The following is a 23444-nucleotide window of genomic DNA, read 5'->3' on the forward strand; positions in this document are numbered from 1 at the left end:
AAATATTCACAAATGTTGAGTCACAGAATGTCCTGGAATTTAGATTCATATATATTACAATACGGAAGTGGAGACTGTGAGAGTGCATACTTAAAGAAACTATCGCTGTGTCGTTGGCGTTCGTTTGGATTACGTTTTTAGCTCTCATCGTTGTGTGTCGACGGTGTAGCCGCCCATTCTCGACCGCGTCATTAGATACGGATTTTATCGGCGTAGCCGACGTGCGAATTATCACCAGCATGTGCACAGTGCACATTCGATGAGGTTTCGTCGCTCACCGAAATGCAAGAGACAAACTACCGAACTGTCATTCTAAACGTTACGTTGATGTCTTCAGTAAGTGCCATATTTCATATTAAATATCTTCTACTCCTCATTACTGAGCAAAAATCAAGAAAATCATCTCTATCGACTCTAAGCCGGCAAAAACTAAAATAATCTACTAACTATATTCATGTTAGTGGTGAAAATATGTGATTTTCATTAAAACATTGAACGGATTTGCGGAAATATTTGTAATTATTTCCCATTACATAAGAATTAAAGACTAAAGCACTAAACCCTCGTACTGTTTCAAAAAAGAATGTAATTACTTCTTCTTTGCCCATTTACCGCAGCCATTGAGCCGCCGCAATGTCCTGTTTGATAGGGAACGTAGTGATGTCTGTCATCATCGCAGCACATGAGGAACTAATGCAAAACGAAAGACAATGAGATGTGCGATGCGTTCGTGTCGCGTACTTTACGAGCACCGTTCTTAATTACATTAACGCGACATCGTTAAATTATTTCATCTTGGTTGGTGAAATCATTATCTCGCTTGCACGTTCGTCATTGCTCCGCGCGCATTCCCATGAGGGGAGACGTTAAACGGTCTTAATACCAGCGACTGCCCACGAGAACAGCGCGCATTGCTGATTCCTGGAGTTTTATACAAACTACAAAGTAAGTTCTACGCTGGAATTTCACAAGTACTAGTTTTTAAAATGCATGAATATGTTTTTGTTCTGAGTTGAATTAAAGTTAAAAAAGTTGCAATGGTTTTGATATCGTCACCATATGCAAAACAAGAAAAGATCATATATTAAGATCCTACTTCATCATGTTGACAACTCAACATGCCAATTAATAATATGACATCCAGAAACACCTAATAACTAACTCCTAACGATTTATTGCTGTCGCTGGTTAGTAGTTAGATCATATATTGACTTTACACCACAGCCATGTATAAAATATATTACTCCAAATAGAGTCGTAACGCAAACGCAAATTAATTATATACGTCTCTCAAACAAAAACAACAGAGGTCATTTAGCCCACATCCTGCCGTCGCATGCCGTCATATTGCCTGGACGAGCTTTCTGCCGATTGACAGTCAACGACGCCGGAGATGGATGGACGATGTGCGTGCACCCAACAACGTACACGCACAGGTTGCCCGACACTTGCATTGTGAGCGCTGCTGTGCTACCCGGGCAAAAAGCGCTGAAAAACGCACACACCTAGAACAAAAAAAGCAATATCAACCTGCAAGCGAGAGGTGTGAGCACGCATTTTAAAGCACACGGCGAGCGCGTCTAACTGTGCAAAGTTGAGTTATACCTTCATGGCAATTGCTTACGGAAATTTGTCGGATGTGGATGTATATATATTTATACGCACGGACTCAGATAGTATACTGCAAATATAAGTTGTTGTGGCAGATGTAGTTATCGGTGTGCATTCTAGATGCACGCAATATGCTAATACGGGCCTTTTTGTTTCACACTGTAGCCTTGAACAAATAAATTAAATTATATTTAATTATAATTGCTGATGATTTATGGATTTATTGTAATGAATCAAATCCAGACATGTTAACCTGTTTCTGCTTGGAAGTGGTGAAAATGCCTCCCCATTGCTGAAACGTGAAAGAATGTGAATATTCTGTGATTTAGAATCTATTGTTAAGCACGGGTAAAATACTAACCTTGAAATTCAGCGCGGTGTTGCAATTCTAACCTCACAAATAGAAACAATTGCTTCATCACAGTTTAAAAGTAGTTGATGTTAAAATAAAAACAAAACTTACTTGCTTTTGTAAACGTGCAAATCAGTGGTTTAAATAGATTTCATCTATAATTGTATGTGCAATAGTAATATGCATGCAGATATCAAAATTGAAGTTTGCGCGTTTTCCTGCATCATGCAACCGCCGATGCAACCGATCGCATGCGACGGTCTGCCCCCCACCGCCGCTGTCGGCACGACACACCGTGGTGGAATGGGGAGCGACTAGAGTCGTAAACGGCGCGTACCCTTTGCCCCCCCAGCCGCGGGCGGCGCTCGCGCTGCGCGGCGTGCAATTTGCAGTACGGTGCAGCGCGGTGCAACGACGGGCGCACACTGCACACACGCCAATTCACTTCGCTGCGGCCTCGCAAGACTGGCAGTTGAATTTCGTCCTGACAGAAGCGTGGAACCGACCAGGCCGAGCAGAGCGCTCCGCAGCACTTCACACACTCGTCGCGCGGTGGTTTGCCTTTAGGTACTTTCGTCCGACGGTTTCGCACCGAAGTGCAAGTGCAAATTGCGAGCAGTTTCGTGCTTGTATCATGCGAGCGGCGATTGCATGCAATACGTCAATCAATTGAACACAAATCGGACGCACGCTCTCGCAGGAGCAGCACACCGCAAACCCCTGGAAGGAACGCAACCAGTTGTTACACCATCAATTCTGAGATTCGCGCGCGTGGTGTTGTGGTAAATTGTTGTCTAGGGCCTATAGTGCTATAGTGCTTTTGTGCTTTTAGGGCAAAAGCGAAGCGCTCCGCGGAAAACTTTCGTCTAACCTGTTGCGCGCGTACTGAATCCCCGACATCGGTAGTGGATCGTGCTTCTCGGGTCGTTGGCGGCGGCGGCGGCGGCAAGCTACCCACACGCCAGTTACATTGTGTTACACTTTTGATCTGGTGTGAATGTGTGCAGTTTGCATCTCACACTGCGTGTTGCGTGTGTATAAGTTGGTGCCAGTAGCCGTCGCTTCAGTGATCATAATTCATCGCCACGTGTGTGCATTCGGGAAGTGACTTAACACAACTCTACTAAAATATACATTGTGACATTGATCATATCAAGTGTTAGAAAACAATAAACTAAAAATGTCCGATTCGCAATCAGAATACGACTCAAAGATGGCCGTGGTAAATGCTTCATCCACCTCTGCATCTCGACGCACACCACCAAACTGCGCACGTTGTCGAAACCATCGATTGAAGATCCCACTGAAGAGTCACAAGCGTTTCTGCAAGTTCCGCTCCTGCAAGTGCGAGAAATGTAAACTCACCTCTGAACGTCAGCGCGTGATGGCAATGCAGACAGCATTACGACGCGCACAACAACAAGACGAACAGATGATGAAAACCAGTAGCAATTTCATGCCGAAAAGTCCGTCGCCGATTCATCATTCGCAACACCCGCTCCTCGGCAACAACGGTAGCAGTCCGAGCGCTGGTGGCGGCGGCGGCGGCAGTGCAGGAGCTCCCATAGAACGAAGCATCGACTGTGACTCACCCGCCTCCTCGCAGTGCTCCACTACGCAAGCCGTCTCTGATAAAGTCAACGGCGAAGTCGTTGCCATTTCATCCACCAGCATCAAATCAGTGGGTAAGTCGTCTTTAATTTAAAATCAAGGAAGCTCGCAAAACAATTTGTAACTGTGTTTAATCATGCAAACAGTTACATTGCCCTCAAATGTCATAATAACTGATACTTTAATGAGTATGTCTATCCTTCTCAATGTTACTTGTTTCTTTTCCTGGATGTATACATAATTGATAAGATAGTGCGCTTTTTTGCGCGCGGTTTAGAGACGTCCGATAAAAGTCTAGTTCGATAGCACGTGGAAAAATCACACATCGTCTAACACTCAACGCGCAGTCCGCCTAGCAAGATCAGCGGCGCTTGACGTTTTGCGTACATACTTAACTCACCAAAATAACCAACCTAAGCCGACGCAGTCGCCGCGAGTTAAGCTTTAAGTCAACTCGCCACTACATAGTAACAGAAATGTAATAATATCTTGCTCGCCAAATAGATTCCAAACATTCGTTGGCGCTACTGTGCCGATACATGTGTTAATTTCACTAACTGCTTGCATATATAGCGAAATTTTGTATTTTAATCAGTTCAGGAACTGAATAAAAACTATTTAGCTATATACTAACAAATTGATAAGAATTGTATACTTGATTACTAGTTTGCTTTAAACATACTTCCATAGCAGTGATATAATTATCATATTTCACTGGCAAATTATATAAATTTTGCCCAAAAACGTAAAATTAGGTAATCTAAGCATATTACTACTTCCTAAACACGCACAACTCATTTACAAGCTCAGGAATCCATTAATAAATGGGTATGATGTTTGTAATCATTGGGTGTGAGCTTTTGTTGTCACGCTCTTCGCTTTTGCAAGCATTTTCAGAGTTTTTGTTTTGTTTCTGCGTAGGTTTAAACAAAACCGAAGAAAAAATATGCGCTGCAGACTTCTCATGCGCGCGGACTTCACTAATACGCACATCTCACATGTCATAGTTTGCTCTCGCGTTTTTCGTACAGTGTTTCGCCGAACAGGTTTGGTCTGCGTTACCAACGGTGCTGTTGGGCGGTCGGGGTTATTAAATACTCTCCACGTTTCGCCTGTGCCGTGCGCAAGCATCCACGATTTGCATCTTTTTCTTATTGGAATCAGCGCTCTGCCGGTTTACGTGTTTGCGGAATCGACTAAGAAATCATTCCATTCCGAGTGGGATCATAATATGTTTCCCACTCGTCAAGCATCGTGTTTGTGTCAGCGAACTTTCCAAGCGAATATAAACAAATGACAAAAATGTTGAGAATAGTTAGAAAAATTCTTATCTAGAAATATAGAAAATTTGTTTACTTCAAGTTACGTTGTGAACGTATTCAAATTTATTCGTTAGTAGGTATGTAGAAGTCGAAATGAGTTTAGATGCTCATATTTTATCCACTTATGCCAAATTTATATATTGTGTAACAGAGAAATGATTTTATTAAATTTTATTAAATGCAATGCACATATTGCATAATTTATGTTTGTGTCGACCTCTGAAAATCTCCCTATTCGGGTTTATATAGGTGCAAAATATCTGATAAATTCATAATAACAAAGTTATGGTAGTTCACCAGCAATTATAAAGAAATAAAATGGTATATTTCATACTATTAACATCTCATGGCGTTGAATAAGTCGAAATTAAACAAAGAACTTACACATGGAATACAATAATTTTCTTGTATAATTAATTCGTCGACTATATAAGTAAAGATCTTGTTGAAACTGTCGTAGTCGTAAAATCTCATGTTTTATCAACATATTTAGAGGACTATTAAATATTTAAAATTTTCGCAGCTTTGCATATGCCATCAGTTACAATAGATGCACCATCTGTACCTGTATTGTATTTAAATGTTTCTCTTTATTAATTTGTGTTGTAAAATTTATTACGCATTCATGTGGAAAATAGCAGATTGAATATGAATGTGAATCGTTTTGTTTAGAATCGACATTTTCTTTTACTTTAACCACGTAGTTAATAAATTAAAAATACTAAGAAGTATTTATAGATGTAGTTAAATTAAACAGGTCAAATTTTCATTATCATTAGTTGTAGATCATCTTGAAAATTCGCACTTCGTAAATATTTGAATTTACCAAGAAATTAAAGATAAGTGAAGACATTTTAATTAATATTTTTATTTGTACTCGTAAAATTCACAAAGTATTACGCTCGCCGTGACTCTGCTGATGGAGACACGAGCTAAACGCTTCGTTTTTTCCGTGTTTCCATGATGAAATTTTAATTCCTTCTTGCGTTTTTGCGTCGTACACTTCTTCGAGCTGTTTTCTTCTGTTGCACGTTTCGCATATTCATTAACTTCCAACTTACTAACACTAGTAGGCCGGTAAAAAATTAATATTCGTAGAGATGTGAAAATAAAACAAAAGAGATGACAATACCGTGCAACTCAGTCAAGCGTAGGCAACAAATGTAAATACTTGAATAAACAGGCCAAGAAAAAGGCATCAGTTCGAGATAAGCGTGTCAAAGATTTACTATATAGTAATACATACCTATAGTATGAGATAAGGTAGTTTAGTTTATTGAAGGTAATTTTATGGTTGAAATTTGCGAATATTTTGATTTTGTTTGAAAAATTGTGCGGAAAATAACCGAAAAACTTGCTGATTTGACAAATATTAACCATGACCCACTGCGTGACCTTATTAAACAGCATTATCTATTTCTGGACACAGAACAGATTCTTAATTTAGTATAACTTAGTTCGCAAAATATTTATTGCTCAAATTATGCAAACGCTTCATTAAAAATATTTACTGAGTAGTCAAATAACTAACTGCTAATCAACATTGCGTATTTCTACGGAATGTTACATTTTTCTTATTTTGCATTCATTATATACATTTTAAAACTTAAAAATTAAATAATTAGTCGTTTGAGGTTCAATGCAAAATTTTAGTATTTTAGGTTATGTTACTTTTGACAGCACAATATCAATATCAATAGTAAGGTTATGTTGTGAAATGTTATGTATCTTATTATTGGGCTAGTCAAGTCTTAATATTCCACGCATATTTTCTTTTTTTGCATTCCATTATGCATTATTATAAGTTGACAGTATTTGTGAATAAGCATACAGAGCTCTACGGCTGTATCACTCTCGGGTCTCGACTGACGTTTCGGATAAGATACGGTCACGTTCGCGCCGTCTCGATCTCCTCCGATCGCTTTCTGCGTTTCATTCAATATCCTCGCATCCACCGCGCGCTTAGACTCTCGCACACTCGTTTATTTACATATCGCGCGCGCTGAGTTGGAGTTGCATGCCGAGGAGGCATTAATTGAATCTTGTTGTTACAACAAAGTCACGTATTGTTTATTACTGCGACCGCTTCGCGCGCTTTTTATTTATTTATAGAGTAACGCGTAAACGTATGCAATATCGGCTCTACGTCCGCATTACACAGTGCTTCCATAAAGGCCCATAATGTGCGAGCCAATAATAAGCACACAGTTATATACAATGCGTTTAATAAACAAACCGAGTACGATTGACTGGTGCTAACTTTGAAATTATTTCGGACCTGATATGAAAGCGATAGTCATTGTGTATGTGTCTAGTTCATGAAATGTAATTAAAGATTGTGTTTATTAAATAAACATTAAGTCTACAAGAGGGTTTAGTTAGGTGCAGTTGAAACAATCGGAGAACTGTGAGAGTATGACGATAAGATGTAAATGCATACACTTACCTAATAAGTATTTTTGATTATTTTTATTATATCAACTTGAATTAATTGTTGTTTTATGTTTTTATACCCATTTGAACAGTTTGAATGCGGCGGGCGACAAATCGACGAATAATAAACTTATGCAAATGATGAATTTTATTTGACGACGGCTGTGTTCGTTGTGGATTACGCGAAACTGCTATTAAAACCGCGCTTAATGATCGGCAATTAATTTAAATGGCATGCTCAACGTGTGAAATGTGCTCAGGCGGCACAGGCACACATAGTTAACGTTTCGGATAAATTAAGAAATTAATTTTAAATATTAAATTTCAATTTTTCATCTAAAAATTGATTTCGAACATGTTATTTTCCATTATGGTATAGGTAAAGAGGTACGGTGCGCCGCCAGCTGGTTTCTCAGCTACCAATGGATGGCATGTCGACAACCCAACGTGCACGAACGTTTCTTCCTCGCGGCGATGAAACGTCGCGTTGTCGTGCACCACATATGCCGCTTCGATTTAATCGCATGACACGTCTTGGTGATTGTTCTAGCGAAAGTTCGTGCGAAGTCGAATAATTTATGTCGGTTAGAGTTACGAGTTAATAATGCCTAGTTACTTAGACGTTTTGACAGATGCCACTTAGGATTTTGCGCGTACAATAAACGCGCAAATTGCTTCAGCCTCAAAAACCATCGAAATGCAATTTTGCAATTTTCATATTTTGTAATCATTTAGATCCAGCAGAAGTCCTGATTGCCCCTATCTGTTACAAACTGCTTCTTTTATATATCAAACATACCTGGATATATTCTATATATTATATATTCCTAGATATCACTGGTGGTCATCAATATTTCATGGATGGGTTTATAGATAGTAAATCCATAATTTATGCCTGCTTTAAGTTTATTCATCGTTGAGATTGTGTGTGCTTTTTGACTAGTTTATCAATTACTTGAGATGAACCACATCGGCGATCGCAAAATCGCGAAATATTGCAATCAAATTAGTATTTTAAGACCGTCGCTATAAAATCATGCCAACTCCGTTTAAGTTTATGTCCGCTTAAGCTTCCGTAAATGCTTCGAATAAAATGTAATCGTGTCGTCCGCGTTTTATTCGTTTGATATCTGGCATGTTGCAAGTTGCGCAGGTTTCCCTAAATGTTCGAATAACTTTAGTGATGACGAGTTATGCGGGTCGTCGGCCGAATAAATTATAAATATTTGGCATACTTATCAATAAATAATATTTTATGCATGGGAAAAGTTGCAAGCAGCATCAGAATCTTGCTGAAACGTCAAAAGTTAATTTTGCATCATTTTGCTTTGCTACGAATTTATTTTTGGCAACTTTGTAGCCAGCGCCTTTGTACTAATGATGTGTGAAAGTAAGAGTAAAGCACAGTATCGATCAGTCAAAAGTATTTTTACCCCAGTAATTTAAATTCAAACAAAGCCTCCGGCTGTACGAAGAAAATTGGGATTATATTCGATAGCAAAAGTGATGTTTACGAAATAATTGCCCAAAATCAACCTCTTCAACTCAGCACCTTGCACGTCAAACTTCCAATACAAACAATAAGCATGTAACTTTCGATGGAGGCGCCTTGCGATTTTTTTCTGCGTGACTCCTCACACACTGCACCAAAACGAGTCGAATCTGTCAGCGGGCAGGAATCACGCGTTCAGAATCCGGTCGTGGGACGACAGCAGCAGCGCGATATAAAACACTTTTTCCATCATATATTGGAAGATATAATTTTACGCGATATAATTATCTGCGCTCTGCAAAACCGCATACCGTATTATATTATTTTTAAAGCCGCCACAAGTCTTGCTGTGCTAAATATGCATCGACGTAGCGTGCGCGCTTTGCAAATTAACATGTCACAATTTTTGACATATACAATTAGACAACAGAAGGAAGTCGATGATTAAAATGGTATTTTGAAATAATTAGGACGTACCCGTTGCTTGAGACAACCAACCACTGTGTAAATAATAAATAAAGACGTCAGAGTTTTTCGAGACCCACGATTATTTAAATTCGATTCAATTTTACAAGAGAGAATCGTGAGCGGAGAGGAAATTTATATAGAGTTGATCAAGGTCGTGTTATACATCATCATAAAAAATAAATATAAAGATTTACGATTTGAATCAAATGAATAAACGACACGTGTAGGTACAAATGTGCAACATAGCAACCGTATTTTATGCACATATTGGAATATTAAGCTATTAAAGTATACATACAAGGAAATATAAACTGTGTGCGACATTAATCAGGTAATAATAGTTATTTATTGACGAACACGTAACATATATACTATTAACCAACTTTTTTAGGTGAAAGTTAAATATTTAACATTATTTCAGATAAAAAAAATATGTTTGCGTTGCGGTACAAGAATCGAACAGTCGTTTTATTAAATTTTGAGTTTTATTATATATTTATATATAAACTTACTTTGAAATGTGTCAGATGCTATTATCAGGCCATTTATAATAATTAAAGCAAGTTGGACGGCTGTAACGTGTTGGCACGATACGTCAACGCGAAACTTTTCTTTATAACGCCTTCATTTTCTATATTTTAAGCACAAATATATTTTATTGCCATTTAAAAAAAAAATTGCATTTTTAAAGTTTTGCATGACAATTTCTACAATAATTTTGTCGTGGGCGATAGAGGAATAATTGGGTGAGCAGGTCATTAGTCCTGCAGTGCCAACTTTTGATCATGACCTTGCTTGTTGAGCGTGAAACTATGCAATGAAAAATATGCATTCACTAGATACTCGACCACTGACGAAATATAACGAAATTTTTGCAATTTTAGTTCAAATGATTGATTTTTTAAACTTTTAATCTAAAAAAACCTTGCGAAAGTTAATCAAAACCTCAAAAACTTTGCATCTATTTGCTTCGAGTAAGCATTGCATGTGTGGCGTGTAGCGTTAGTAATCGATAAAGGGAATTTTGATACTATGCCGATCAATTAGTTGGGATGTTCGCTACCAATGCTGTTGATGTCGGTCGTGGTTGATCGTAATAGCTGCCTGTAGAAGTCGTTGCGCCTGCACTTACCATCTACAAAGTGATCGTGTTTCTTAAACTAAAAAAATCTACGACTGTTTCCCATCGCCTTCACTACTCAGTTTAATTTTATTTTATTCTAAATTAAATTCCCACGTTTTATGCTACATTTAGTCTTTGAACATGAAAATAATTCCATGAAACATTTATGCAATACGGAACATATTGTATAGATAAATGCGGACACAGACAAACCGTGGCACGTGTTGGTCGTCTCGCATGGATACAGGAATCGAACATTGTAATAATTGGTCTTTCAATAAACTAGCGTGTCAACCGAAACGAATATTAACGTCGATGCAGACACCGCGTCGTGATATCGCATTGCAATGAACCTGCCTGTCTGCATGTGCATGCAATCCATCGCGGATTCAAATAAGACTAACTAGTTTTTTCTGGCCCAGTCACACCGCAAATTAATTTCACTTGATACATCTGTGTGCGCGACGCTGATTTGCATTACATTGTAGCGAGCGCGTGGCGCCGACCGTTCTCAAACGGCAGCGCGCGTCATTCATGTTTCGTGCATTCACATGGCACGGTTTCAAGGCCGTTTCCAGTTCGTGCGCGTTCAAGTTCAAGTTCGTTTTCGATGCGCGATTCACACCGGTGTATGTCGCCTCGGCCCCCGGAAAAAATCGACTAGAGTTTATTAGTTTTTCGAGATTCACCGGTTCAAGTGCACATCGTACTTACTAGTGGCCCTCGGCAACAAATTATCACCGCGCAACAAATTACACTTTATTACACTACTCATGATCAATCAGAGGTTACGCAATGCATAGTCGGTTGGCTGATGCGACAATTGCAACTAAGTGGTCGTAATGTTAATAAGCGACACGTGGGTGTTTTTATATTTTACTTTTTTGCATACCGCCTGTCATTGTTCAAGTTCAAGTCGCTCAAATGAGTCGGACTTTAACGACCTAGTTAATCATACATTCATGCAGGTATTCATGTTGTACCGCAAATGTTAGGAAAGTGTGCACAGAATTTGACCAAAATATTTGTTATTAAGTTATTAAATAATTACGCCGGCTAATGAAATGCACATGCTTGCCATTGTTACTAGGGGACTTTAAATACGTCAAACTATAAATTAATATGAATTATAATCTTGACTCAATGCAATATAATATTAAATTTTACTTACAGTAAAATTTTCTTATTTTTTTTTCAATAAAATTATTTTTATTGCTGAACGCCATCTAACGGAATTATTCTAAACTAAAAGCAAATAACCTATAATAATGACATTTTAGTTCACGTTATCTGACATATTTGAACAATATAATAGAGATATTTCCACTGTATATTTATGTAATCATTTGAAATAATGTCACACGAGATATTTACTTTTTGAATATTTTTATGCATTTTATGCTTCCTTTTATAATGCCAGCGGTTTTAAACACGGCACGTGTTAACGGAATTATTACGTCATATATATTTGCTGGCAGCGAATTAAATCGCCGGACGAATTTCACCAAATCGCGACGATGTAACTTTAATTCGCTTTCACGTCGGCGGCGTGCGTAATTCGTTTAGGCACTTTCTGGGGTATATCTTTGAATCATTCGCGAGTGCTCTCACACACACTATGCTCAACCACACATGTGTTGTCTTAATACTTACCGCATGTATAAATACTCTCTTCGTGCCGGCAGCGGATGATTTTTGCCAGCAGAGCGAATGTGTGCAGGAATGCAGGAAAAGATAATAGTCTGTCTGTGTGTAAATTTATATGATGCAAGGTATAATTGGACCGAATTCATTTGCCACCGCACAAAGTCACTGACTGCCTTATTGGCGCAGCGCGTGTGTGCCAAGTGAAACATTCGTAAATCTTATTTTATGATATGATGAAAATTTAGCGATCGACTAATTGATTCAAATACAAAATCATAAAATAAATACGCGCGGATTTAAATTGGTATGCATAACAAGAGCTACGTGTGGGTATATATAAACTTGCAAAACATTTTCTTTTGCAAGCTCTTTACTCCAGCGTTAACTTTATTAACGCTTGCGTGCAACAGCGCGCGCTGGCTCTCCGGTCGATGTGAGCCGTGATTTTCAAGCCTTGACCATCGCTTACCGAACACGTACGTTTTACGCGACTACGACTACTTGACTCTTGTTGCCCACCGCTTCGTCGAGGTGTGTGCAACATTGGCTACATTTTATGTGCTCCGCTGACTTCGTGCCTCTCAGAACTTTACCTTTTTTCGCGTACTGTACAGTACATATTCATTGCAGATTGACAGAACTATTAAATTTTTTATATAATATATCCACTGAGTGCAAAGATACACAAAAAAAAAATTTCTCTTAAAATTTTAAAATATTTAAAAATTATTTACAAAAGTTTTTGATTTTTTTTTTTTTTTAATAAAATTCAATTGATTTGTTGGTAGTCGTGTGAGGTTATTAAATTGCGTGTGCAACTTTCTTTGCGTTGCCCAGTATGTTAAAGGATAAATTACAGCTGTGTTTTGCCCTGCGTTTGGTGAGGCGTCACCGGGTCGAGACGGACTTTAGAGTGGACGAATTTTACGGCCCGAATGGCCTTCGTGTCGGCGTTTGACAGCAGCGACGTTTGTGCGAACTGCTGTTTCTTCGGTCTCTTTTCCACGCACATTTATGTTTATGCCCCTGCATGCAAAAGCATGACTTATAAACATTTCCACACAAATCGAAGTAATTTTCAGCGCAAACAAATCAAGATTACATCTCTGTCAATGTGATATTAAGCATTTGTTATACATTTCAAAGCTATTTCGCGCGCTGGTTTCAAGAAGTGTAACAAAGCCGCAACAAACAAAAGAGCAACCGGAAAAATATCGAATGTGTATTGTTGGCTATGTTGCAAAACGTTTGTTGGGGCACACACTCACACGCACTATGATGTTAAATTATTTGCAATTCCAAGTACGGAGGTATGCAGACGCTGAGAAGAAACAAAAATTGGCCGTGGTCGCGAGTATGCTGGAGGCGATTTGCTACCGTTTGGCTTTCAATGACTTCGACAATATGTTCCGCAGAAAACAACTATAGCATGAATATGCTTTGGTTTTACCCTTCTAAAACCTAACCTATTTTGAGGTTACGCACGTTTGTCCAATTATGACTGACATAACTACAAAACCGGTGAAAAATTAATTTTATAAACAAGTTATCAGCGCAGTGCGTTCGAAATGAGAAACACGAAAACCATAAAATTTGGATTAAAGTCGAGTTACATCGAAATTGCATTATGCGAATAAAGTGCCTTCACATCGCCGCCGAAAATGCCGCAGATCATGCGTTCAAGTTCACCGCGTATATTAATAGATTGCGCGCACACGTGTGAACGAACCAGGATGAATAAAATAACCAATGACCGATCACAATTACGAGCTTGCCGAGGTAGCAATAAGAAACGTGCAAAACGGTGCAATTTAAACTGACCTGGCTTTTTTGTTGATGACCCAGATCGATGACAGAAGGAAACTGGAACTAAAACAAGGGGGCATGCGGCGAAAATAAAATTACTGTCTGAGTGGGGGGAGAGTCACGATCACATTGTGTGCTTACTGCGTGTTTAGGGAGGACAGGAAGCAAGGAGATTGAAATTTACTCTTCGGTGAGTGACTTGCAGTTTTTGGAGGGTCGTGACTTGTCACGCGTTGAGTGTTACTGTAGCGTTAATATAGGCAACCAACATTACACCAATAATGCCCAATGTTGGAAACTTATAATCGAACATACAAAAAACCTTTTTGACTTTCTATTGTTGTAGAAGTAATCTCATTGTTTAATTACTACCAATCTCGTATTGTGAGTAATATATACATTAACAGACCACACATCTTAATACTCATATAGTATTATATTACGATAGTCCATAATTACAATTGTTCACAGGCTGATAAAAACCGAAACAATAGTCAACAGTCAAGTGGTCAGTAAGGAATAAAAACCGATTATAATGAACACTAATACATAAATGTATGAATGAATGTTCATACATATGATTATCACTGACGTAAATATGGAGCAACATTTTATACATTTTTACAACATGCGCCTTGATAACATACAAATTAATTCCGAGTGTAACTGATGAACGCGGCAGCGCGCGATATCAATTGATTTTTATTGAATAAAATGCAAAAAAACGCCACCGAATTAACAACCGAACCTCGCGGCTAATGGCGAGAGCTAAAGTCGACGGCTTTTATCAAAACGACGCGCACAGAGTGCGCGCTTAGTTACCACACGGCTCGCTTAAAAAGGAATTTGATAAAACCTCATAAAATTAATCAGCAGCACTGTGGTGGATGAAGTAACGGACGATGTGCAGTTAATAAAGGATGCGCTTATCTTAAGTGATGTGAAGTATATAGATGAATATTATATAAATATTTAATTAACGATTGATGAGCCATGCATGACTTAAGTAAACTGAAATGATTTTTAAATATTTTTATGGTAAACATTAATTTTATCAAGAAAAAATTAATAGGCAACCAAATATACACACATTTTTACAGTAGTGTATAAAATATTACTTTAAACATTCACTTATGTCGTGAAAATATAAATCGCAACGATTTTATGAGTTTTGAATTTGCCCAATGAAAATTGATAATAGTTTTATTGGTCCAGAAATAAGATTTCCGTCGATTTATCTAACTTAATCTAGCACTGTTGCGTGTGGGGGCACACAATCTCGAATCAATAACTCGGGATTATTTTCGCATATTTATTAAACTCTTCTTCCCGTGGCGCGTCTTTGACACAGCGCGCGCACTTTAGCCCGCCGCCAGTCGTCTTCGCATGCTCCCTGAACACATCACTCGTGCGTGTGCATTCCACGTTTTATTATTCGCTCATTAGCGATATTATTGTCCATGATAGTTTCCACTATAAATAACTCAATGTTGGACGTTTAGTGCGACGCGCGCACTGCTTTTGAAGAGTTACAACCAGTCAAAAGTCTGCGGCTCGCCAAACTTTTAAACATTGCGATTCGCCGTACGCAGACGACAATCTCCGATGAGAGTAAGTTGATGATGTGGACACACATGCGCAGTGTAAAGCATGCGTTTACTCTGCGTCGGAATGGTGCGACGATAAAAGTTAAATGGCTTCGATAATCGATTAAATATGGGCAATCATTAAAAGCGCTTAAAATTTTAATCGATTTTATAACTTAAGTTGCGTTGGATTTGTGGAGGCTTTACTTATCTTGCTCTCAGTATTAAGAGCAGCAAGAATTTACAATTAGTTTTTGTGTATTAGGACATTTTTTCTGTTTCAATGCAAGATAAAGAAATTCACATCATTAATTCCTACACGCAAGTGATTTCTACAGTTTCATAGAATCTGTGAACACAACTGTCGTCTATGTTTATTCCAGCAGAGCGAGCTCTGCAATCACAATCACAATGTTTGGCTGTGAGGTTTTGGTTACTTTTATATTGGCGGATGCGTTCTGCGGTCGTGTCGATTTGATTCGCACGAATGGCAGTGCGACAAACGGCGGAACGACATCACACACAGCGGCGCGTCACTTATTTTGCAATAAAGTTCGACTTCATTAATTCTGAGACGTGCTTATTTTTTTATTCAGTGGCGGAAGGTAGTGTCATCATTGTTATCGTCATAAAATTATAATTTTACGCATGTAAAGCAGTAAAATTAAAAAATTAAATTTTTTAAAATTTATTTCCCTACAAATGACAAAAAAATATTTTTTATTAAAAAAATAATTTTATCAACTTATAAGATACTTATGCATTTAAATTATATAATAGAATATTAATATGTTAATGTTAAATTAATTCTAAAATTTTACAATCATACACGGAAGCTGTAATTATTGATAATTTACTCCGGCGCGTCGCTCAATTAATGTCGCCGCCATTAATGAATTAATTAATAATTAATTTAACAATTAATCGAAGCTTGAACTGTGCGTTCGTATTTTTTAAATCTGCACAAAAGCCATATTGATACACGGAGTACAAGGCGGCTTATAAACTGTTGAACACTAAGTCGATCTGTCTCAGCGTTCCGTGTAATGATAACTATATAAACACACTAAGAGATTAAAACAATTTGATTGTTAAAGGAAAGGCAACATGTCGCAATAAGTCTTTCGTTTGACATTTACATTATCGCTAAATACTCTACAGCGTTGCACGTGTGTTACAAGCGTAAAACAAATGAATAACAATAAAATCGCAAATATTCAGCTGAATAAGGCGAATTTTAATTAATAATATGCTTTTATGATTTATTTTATTGTCCGTAAACAACCGGTAATAAAATGAATAAGTTTGTAATTAATTTGCAAAAGTTAAAGATTTTAAATGTAAAAGGTAATTTTTTCTCTTATGAATTAAGTACTTACGTAACTATAGTTTAATTACAAGTCTATAAATGTGTGTAACACTGCTTTCTTTTCTAAAATTAAAATATGTACGAATTTTTGATGTGTAAATAAATGTCGCAATCGTAAACTGCGAACGCGTTGCAAACCTAAAAATAATCCTCGCTTCTTCGTGCGTTCGCGAACAGGAGGTTACGTCCACGTTATAAAATCGTCAACGGTGCAACGATACATCATTGACATTCGCATGTTGTAAGTGCCGCGCGTGTGTGCGTGGTTGTGCTCTTCGCGACTTCCTGAAGCGTATCCTAAAACGCCGCGCTTGTCGTAAACCTTCGAAATGTTTTGGAACACGAACGCGCGCACTTTCCTGTAAATTTATTTGCATCTCGGCGCATCGCCGCCTATGTTGGTATATGCCGGATGCCATCACTATACGAATATGCAACACCCGTGCGCAAGAACAATCCGACAATCGGCGACGTCGCGGTAATAAAGTTTTAATTTGAATTCATTGTGTGTTTATATTCGTATGAATTTAACCAAACCATCTTTATGCTGTTTGTTACACGCAACTAATATCTGTGATACCAGTTGCATTGCATATGTAATGCAATAAACACAAGATGATAATTAGCATTTCTTGTGCTTTTAATTAGTAAACACTGTAAATCTTACATGCACGTTGAGCGGAATGAGCATAAAATGTTCACAAAGTCGTGGCGCGAGGCAGTTACCTGCATTGATGTCTTCATTCATCGGCATCTCGCGTCGTGTGAACATTATCTCGTGATAATAACGTTGAGCGTTGATGACTTTTCTTGTGTCGTCGGACTTGACGTTTGTAGCGTATTACACATGTTATATAAAGATTACGTCGCGTCGGGGGCGGCGAGAAGAGAATGGAATATTTATAAGGGCGAAAGGATGTCTAGCTTTCAACGTGACGAAGAGGTTTACGACCAGGCGGAGCGAATCCAATCCTGGAGTTTTCGGAATTTCAAAATTTTACTACTTTGCAACTTGTGATTTAATGTCTATGAGATGCAAATAGTTTTAATCTGTATTTTTAATTAAAATTTACAGAAGCATTGATTAATTATCGAATTTTTAAATTTTAAAAATTTTCATCCATCAGACATGTTCAATATATTTAACTTTAAGTCTTGCTTGCTTGCCCAGACACTTAATTTACGACCCGATAGTCCCTTGGAGTTTTATTGCAGTTTTTACGATTTCGCGAGTTAAATATTAATATCTAGTTATTATTTCTGTTATTCATCTTCGCGCATGCCGTCGGAACTCTCGGCACAGACAATAACAAGAAGCAAAGGCGATGGAAAGGATTAACACAACATGGACACATATAAATTTAGACAAAAGTGTTTCTTACATTTATTTGCCGTTCATCTCTTTTAATGTCACTTCTTTCAGGCTTGAGTCATGGCGTCGTTAAAATATTGTGTTGCTATTCAATGCGAAGGACTATAAACATCTTTGCGATTCCTATGCAACGCATAACTGCAAACCAGCAAACATGTAACAAAATCCAAACGAAAAGTTTTCATATATTGCAACAGCAATACAATTACGTGATATAAATTTACAAAATTTATTTAATTAGTAATTGTTTGCGTTTGTTCTCGTCGTTTACGTAAATGCTATGAACTGCAATGATTATTATCGCAACATGCAACGCGCGCAACATATCGGAATGCAAAGCGTTTAACCCCTTAAATAATAAAATATTCTTTATAGATATAAATTTCTTACGGGCCCGTTTGATTTACGAGCGGAGGCATAAAACGACGCGTTTTATTATTCCTACACGTCGTATTTCGATATAGCGTGGCCACGCGTGAGTGTGCGGGCATACAATGCCGCGAATAATGCAAGTAATGCCAGTACATACTAATATAATAGATATGAGCCACATTGGAACGATGCAAGTTGAAAGATAATACCTACTGGAGGCCTCCATCTTGTGCACGCACTATAACTACAATGCAACAACAATATGTTCTTTTATGCTAATTTCGATAGTGTTAGAAACCTACTACTGCATTATTATTGCTTCCAAGAGATTTATTGAGATGTTTTTTTCATTTTTTCAAGGTTTATTCACATTTTCTATCATTTTATCTTTGTAAAAAATAAATTAAGTCACTAGGACTGAAATTCCAGGTCAATTTAAAGGTGTTTTGAGTGTGGTTGGCAAAAAAGTTTCTATTTTATATCGTGAGATGGCGCTAGGTGTAACCTAAAGACCTAATTTTGTAACAGCAGGAATTACGAGTATGCGTAAATGTTTCTCACAAAGTGAAAACCCCTCCACGTGAATTTACGAAAGCTAATATGTTATCAGGCGAAAGATACTGCCGCATCATGTTGAAGTATCGTTTGTGAGGGTATCAAACCCGGTCTACTCGCGTTTGCTGGTTGTTGACGTAGACTAGAGTTTCACCTATTATCACTTCTCATCTTGTCCCCTAACAAGTACTCTTGAAGGATGCAGGGATGACATTAACACCAAATCCCAATGCATCAGTTTCGTAGGTTTCGATTTGCATCAAATTGTCAAAGGCAACGATTTCAGTTGTCCACACGAGAATCTATCGAAACACTTTGAGAGAGTTGAGAGTTGTATCTACGTTTGATATTTGTTTCCTGTATAACATTAAATGAAGGTAATTTAATTTAAGTATAAAAATCACATCAAGAAAATGAACAAGTCGTGACTAAATTTGGAGGTTATTCAGCGTGTAACGTTGGTTTTCTACTTACGTAACCTAATTTATTTAATGCATGCTTCATGCAACTTCGTGTTTTAAATTAAATTAGTGATTAAACCATTACAATAGCACAATTACTATGTTATTGAAAGCAAAACCAAAGCATTCATAATATGCATAAATTGTGGTGCTATTGTTGCTATTTAATCAGCACTTACACTTGAACTCCGCGCTTAATCTTTTATTACTTTAAAATTAAAAGTGGCTATATCGCTCGTAAAACGTTTAATAATAAATAATGAATTAATAAATTGAGAAGCATAAAAGTTTATTAAATTAAAACCGGTTCCAACATCTCATGTTAATCATAACTTACGGAATATAATATATAATATAATATGTATTGTGCAATTAGTTTTCGCTTGTTTATTGCTTTGTGCGCCATTGTTTTCATGGTTTCAAATTAAGTACCAATGTAACAGTCATGATTATTTTAAATTATAATTTATAATATAATATTTAACCATACAATTGATTTATTATCGGTAAAATGTTTAGTTTAATACAAAATTTTCCCAAAAATGCTTTAACTTTATTTTACGTATATGATTAAGATTTATAGAAATAGATAACGTGAGGTTGTCTGACGTGGCGAGTTTTCCGTTTCTGGGCTTTCACGTCGTTTTATATACGTTGGCGCAATTCAGAAATTTTAATGCGGCGCGAGACGTCGTTAAGCTGCATGTTCTTCTCGCCCCCGAAGCAAACCAATGCCCGGGCACAAACTAAAACAGTGATTACTTAGTTGTTATTGCACTCGGCGGACGCGTTTTCTAATGTCACGTAAACTTCGCCGTCTGTCTGCCGTTTCGCAATCCGCACGTATTATCATGACATGACTGACAATTTCCTTCTCCTCGCCCAACATGAAGAAAAAACAAACCAGCGCAGTAGTTGATGTTCGACATTTATCGACTACGTTTCTTTTCATCAACGCGTCCGAGTTTTATTTTTATATCACACGCTTCTGCGCTTAATAGTGATATGTTTTCCTCTTCAGTGCCTAAAATGCATGGTTTTGCGTCGTGTATCCATGCAGAGATGAAAATTAGTGTTATATTGTAACAAAAATTAAATTATCCTCCACTTTTATGCATTTACACCGCGTTAACATCTGCGATTGCATTGGATTTTACATGTGTGGCCTCAGCATGTGTGTGGTGTAATTGAATAAAACGCGTTCGTGCTTGGCGTTAGGGGGCGCCATGGTCGACTGTTTGATTGCGATGCAAATTGCCACGACCCGAAAATCCCTGCATATTGTATGTGCAGACATGAGTATTAACTTATTAATAATTCATATCCGCGTGCCGGACGATAGTTGCAAAATTAGCCTGTTCATGCGCTTCTAAATACTCATCTGTATCATGTGCATTTGACTACGTAATAAATACAAAAATTGTTTATTCAAACAATTTACGAGGTATAAATCGTTTATTTAAAGTCATAATTTGTTTAAAAATAGTGTAATATTATTAATTTATTATATATTACATTAGATTGTGTGTTTTTGCTAAATTGATGCATAAATTCATTGTTTGAAACCAATTCCACTTATCGACACATTCTGGCCACATAACAGTGTAACTCTGTAACCGAAATGTGATTTGCGGACATGAGTACCACCCTAGTTTGTAAGTAGCTCAGGTATTCCACCCGAATGTATCAAAGCTTCATTATGCACAATGTAAATTGTGTCCTACGTCAATAGTGAAATCTAAAATGCATTTTCTACACTCGAAAAAACATTTCTTTACCTCACGTGATTAAAAACTATTACAATATGTTAACTGCAGTATGTAGAATTCGTGTTCATTAACGCGATTCTTGTTTTTGTCGAGAATACCAAGCAGTAAATCATTCCAGCGCAAAATAACAATTTTATGACTCGTTTTGTATCTGCAACTCGAACCTGTTTCTTAGATTCGTTTCGTACTTACATAATACTACATTCTGCGCGCTTGTCGACGCAAATCACTTGAATACTTTGGAGGTAATAACTTATCAACTACAAGACGCTAAATTATTTATTTTTACCAAGTTCAAGATACGCAGTTTTATGTTTTGTATTAGCATTTGAGTCTCTTCTATCTTACAATTCGACTTCTTAGTCTTTCCTTATGTGGTGGTCTTCGACGATGAAGACAGTTGTTACTGATGAGCGGTTTCCTTCAACCAATGAGCGAAGGAATAGAAATCGACGTGGCGGTTCGCTGCGATCGCTCCTCCTGCGCTGCTCACCTTTCCAAAGAGCAGTAGGAGCAGACTACCACGATAATTAATGATGCCTCTATGTCGATGGGCCTACCTCTTCTTTGCAATTGGATAGGCAGCGAGGATCGCGTGACGCATGAAATTACGGGAAATAACAATAAAAACATGTTTAAATTAAATATGGCGCCATTTCTTTTTATTTATATACTAGTTAACCGGGCAAACGTTGTTTTGCCATATAAATTATTTCAAGTTTCTAGATAAATTTTAGTGTAGACAAAAAGTAACTTACTTATTATAAAAAATAGGGGTTGGTGATAAGAAACCAAAAATTTAGGGTTGTATGTATATTTTAATGCCACATTAAAAAAATAAAAACAAAAAATTTCGACCAAAATTTAAAAAAATATTAAGGGTGAACAACCCTTATCACTTAAAGATATGAAGTTACCGATTCTCAGACCTACTGAATACGCATGTAAAAATTTTCTTTGAGCGGGATAAAAAATGATTAAATTACTAAGAATACCAAGCAGTAAATCATTCCAGCGCAAAATAACAATTTTATGACTCGTTTTGTATCTGCAACTCGAACCTGTTTCTTAGATTCGTTTCGTACTTACATAATACTACATTCTGCGCGTTTGTCGACGCAAATCACTTGAATACTTTGGAGGTAATAACTTATCAACTACAAGACGCTAAATTATTTATTTTACCAAGTTCAAGATACGCAGTTTTATGTTTTGTATTCGCATTTGCGTTTCTTCTACCTTACAATTCGACTTCTTAGTCTTTCCTTATGTGGTGGTCTTCGACGATGAAGACAGTTGTAACTGATGAGCGGTTTCCTTCAACCAATGAGCGAAGGAATAAAATAACAATAAAAACATGTTTAAATTAAATATGCCGCCATTTTATTTATATTGTAATTTATTGTTACAGTTTGTACTGACCTTCTGGAAGACTGTCAGCGACTCTTGGAAAAGTTTCGATATCCATGGGAGATGATGCCTCTGATGTACGCGATATTGAAGGATTCCAATGGAGACCTGGAGGAGGCGACAAAGCGAATCGACGACGGTTAGTGTTAAAAAATTATATTTTATTCTTTAACGTGTGATTATTTAAATTAATTAATTTTTTTCTGGGGATTTTTACCACGTTTAATAATGTTCTACATTTAGGCAAACGCGTGGTGATCGAATACTCAAGAATTTACAACCTCAACATGTACGACGGCGTCGAGCTACGAAACTCCTCGCGTCAGTATGGATGATTAAAAACATAATTATTATCTTTTGCCGCTCCCGCTTTCTGTATTCTTCTGTATTATCTAAAAACTACTATTCTGTGATTTTTGTTGCCAATTTATTCTTCTTGCTGTCTTTTTTTCAAAATTTATTAACATTATTAACTAAATTCTTGTCTTGTCTTCGTATCTATCTATGTTAGCTTCAGTCTTTATCTGTTTGCTTAGAATATTTTTGTTTTTTTTTTTTATTTCCAAAAGCTTTCTGCTTTGTTATCTTCTGTTTTATTCTCGTTGCGATCAAAAAAATCCGTCGAATTGAAGGACACATTTAATTTATGCACGGTGTTTTCTTTTCTGTTTTTATGTTTTATAAC

At 37.2% G+C, this 23444-nt stretch overlaps 1 protein-coding gene and 1 long non-coding RNA gene across 6 annotated transcripts in view; one reads left to right on the forward strand and one right to left on the reverse strand.

The window, feature by feature from the left end:
• Positions 1-1207: 1207 nt before the first annotated feature.
• On the reverse strand, positions 1208-2302 carry LOC135798679 (uncharacterized). Its single transcript, XR_010549765.1, has 3 exons — positions 2075-2302; positions 1606-1777; positions 1208-1505 (listed from the first exon to the last, which is right to left on the reverse strand). It is a non-coding gene; the product is annotated as an uncharacterized lncRNA (long non-coding RNA).
• Positions 2303-2545: 243 nt separating this feature from the next.
• The window catches only part of LOC135798678 (protein doublesex-like), a 42375-nt gene continuing 21476 nt past the window's right edge, over positions 2546-23444 (forward strand). For 2 of the 5 annotated variants that reach the window (XM_065311579.1, XM_065311581.1), the window contains exons 1-3: positions 2546-3648; positions 22761-22898; positions 23003-23080. In XM_065311579.1, the coding sequence (XP_065167651.1) occupies positions 3144-3648; positions 22761-22898; positions 23003-23080 (721 nt within the window). In that variant the 5' untranslated portion in view covers positions 2546-3143. Of the gene's footprint in view, positions 3649-22760; positions 22899-23002; positions 23095-23444 lie in introns of those variants that run through there. The other 3 variants (XM_065311580.1, XM_065311582.1, XM_065311577.1) reach the window with 3 other exon arrangements.

This window comes from Atheta coriaria, unplaced genomic scaffold (assembly GCF_025399875.1).
Source record: "Atheta coriaria isolate IRGN ID8LTWV9N9 unplaced genomic scaffold, Caltech_Dcor_3.1 hic_scaffold_9_pilon, whole genome shotgun sequence".
Lineage (NCBI taxonomy): Eukaryota > Metazoa > Arthropoda > Insecta > Coleoptera > Staphylinidae > Dalotia > Dalotia coriaria.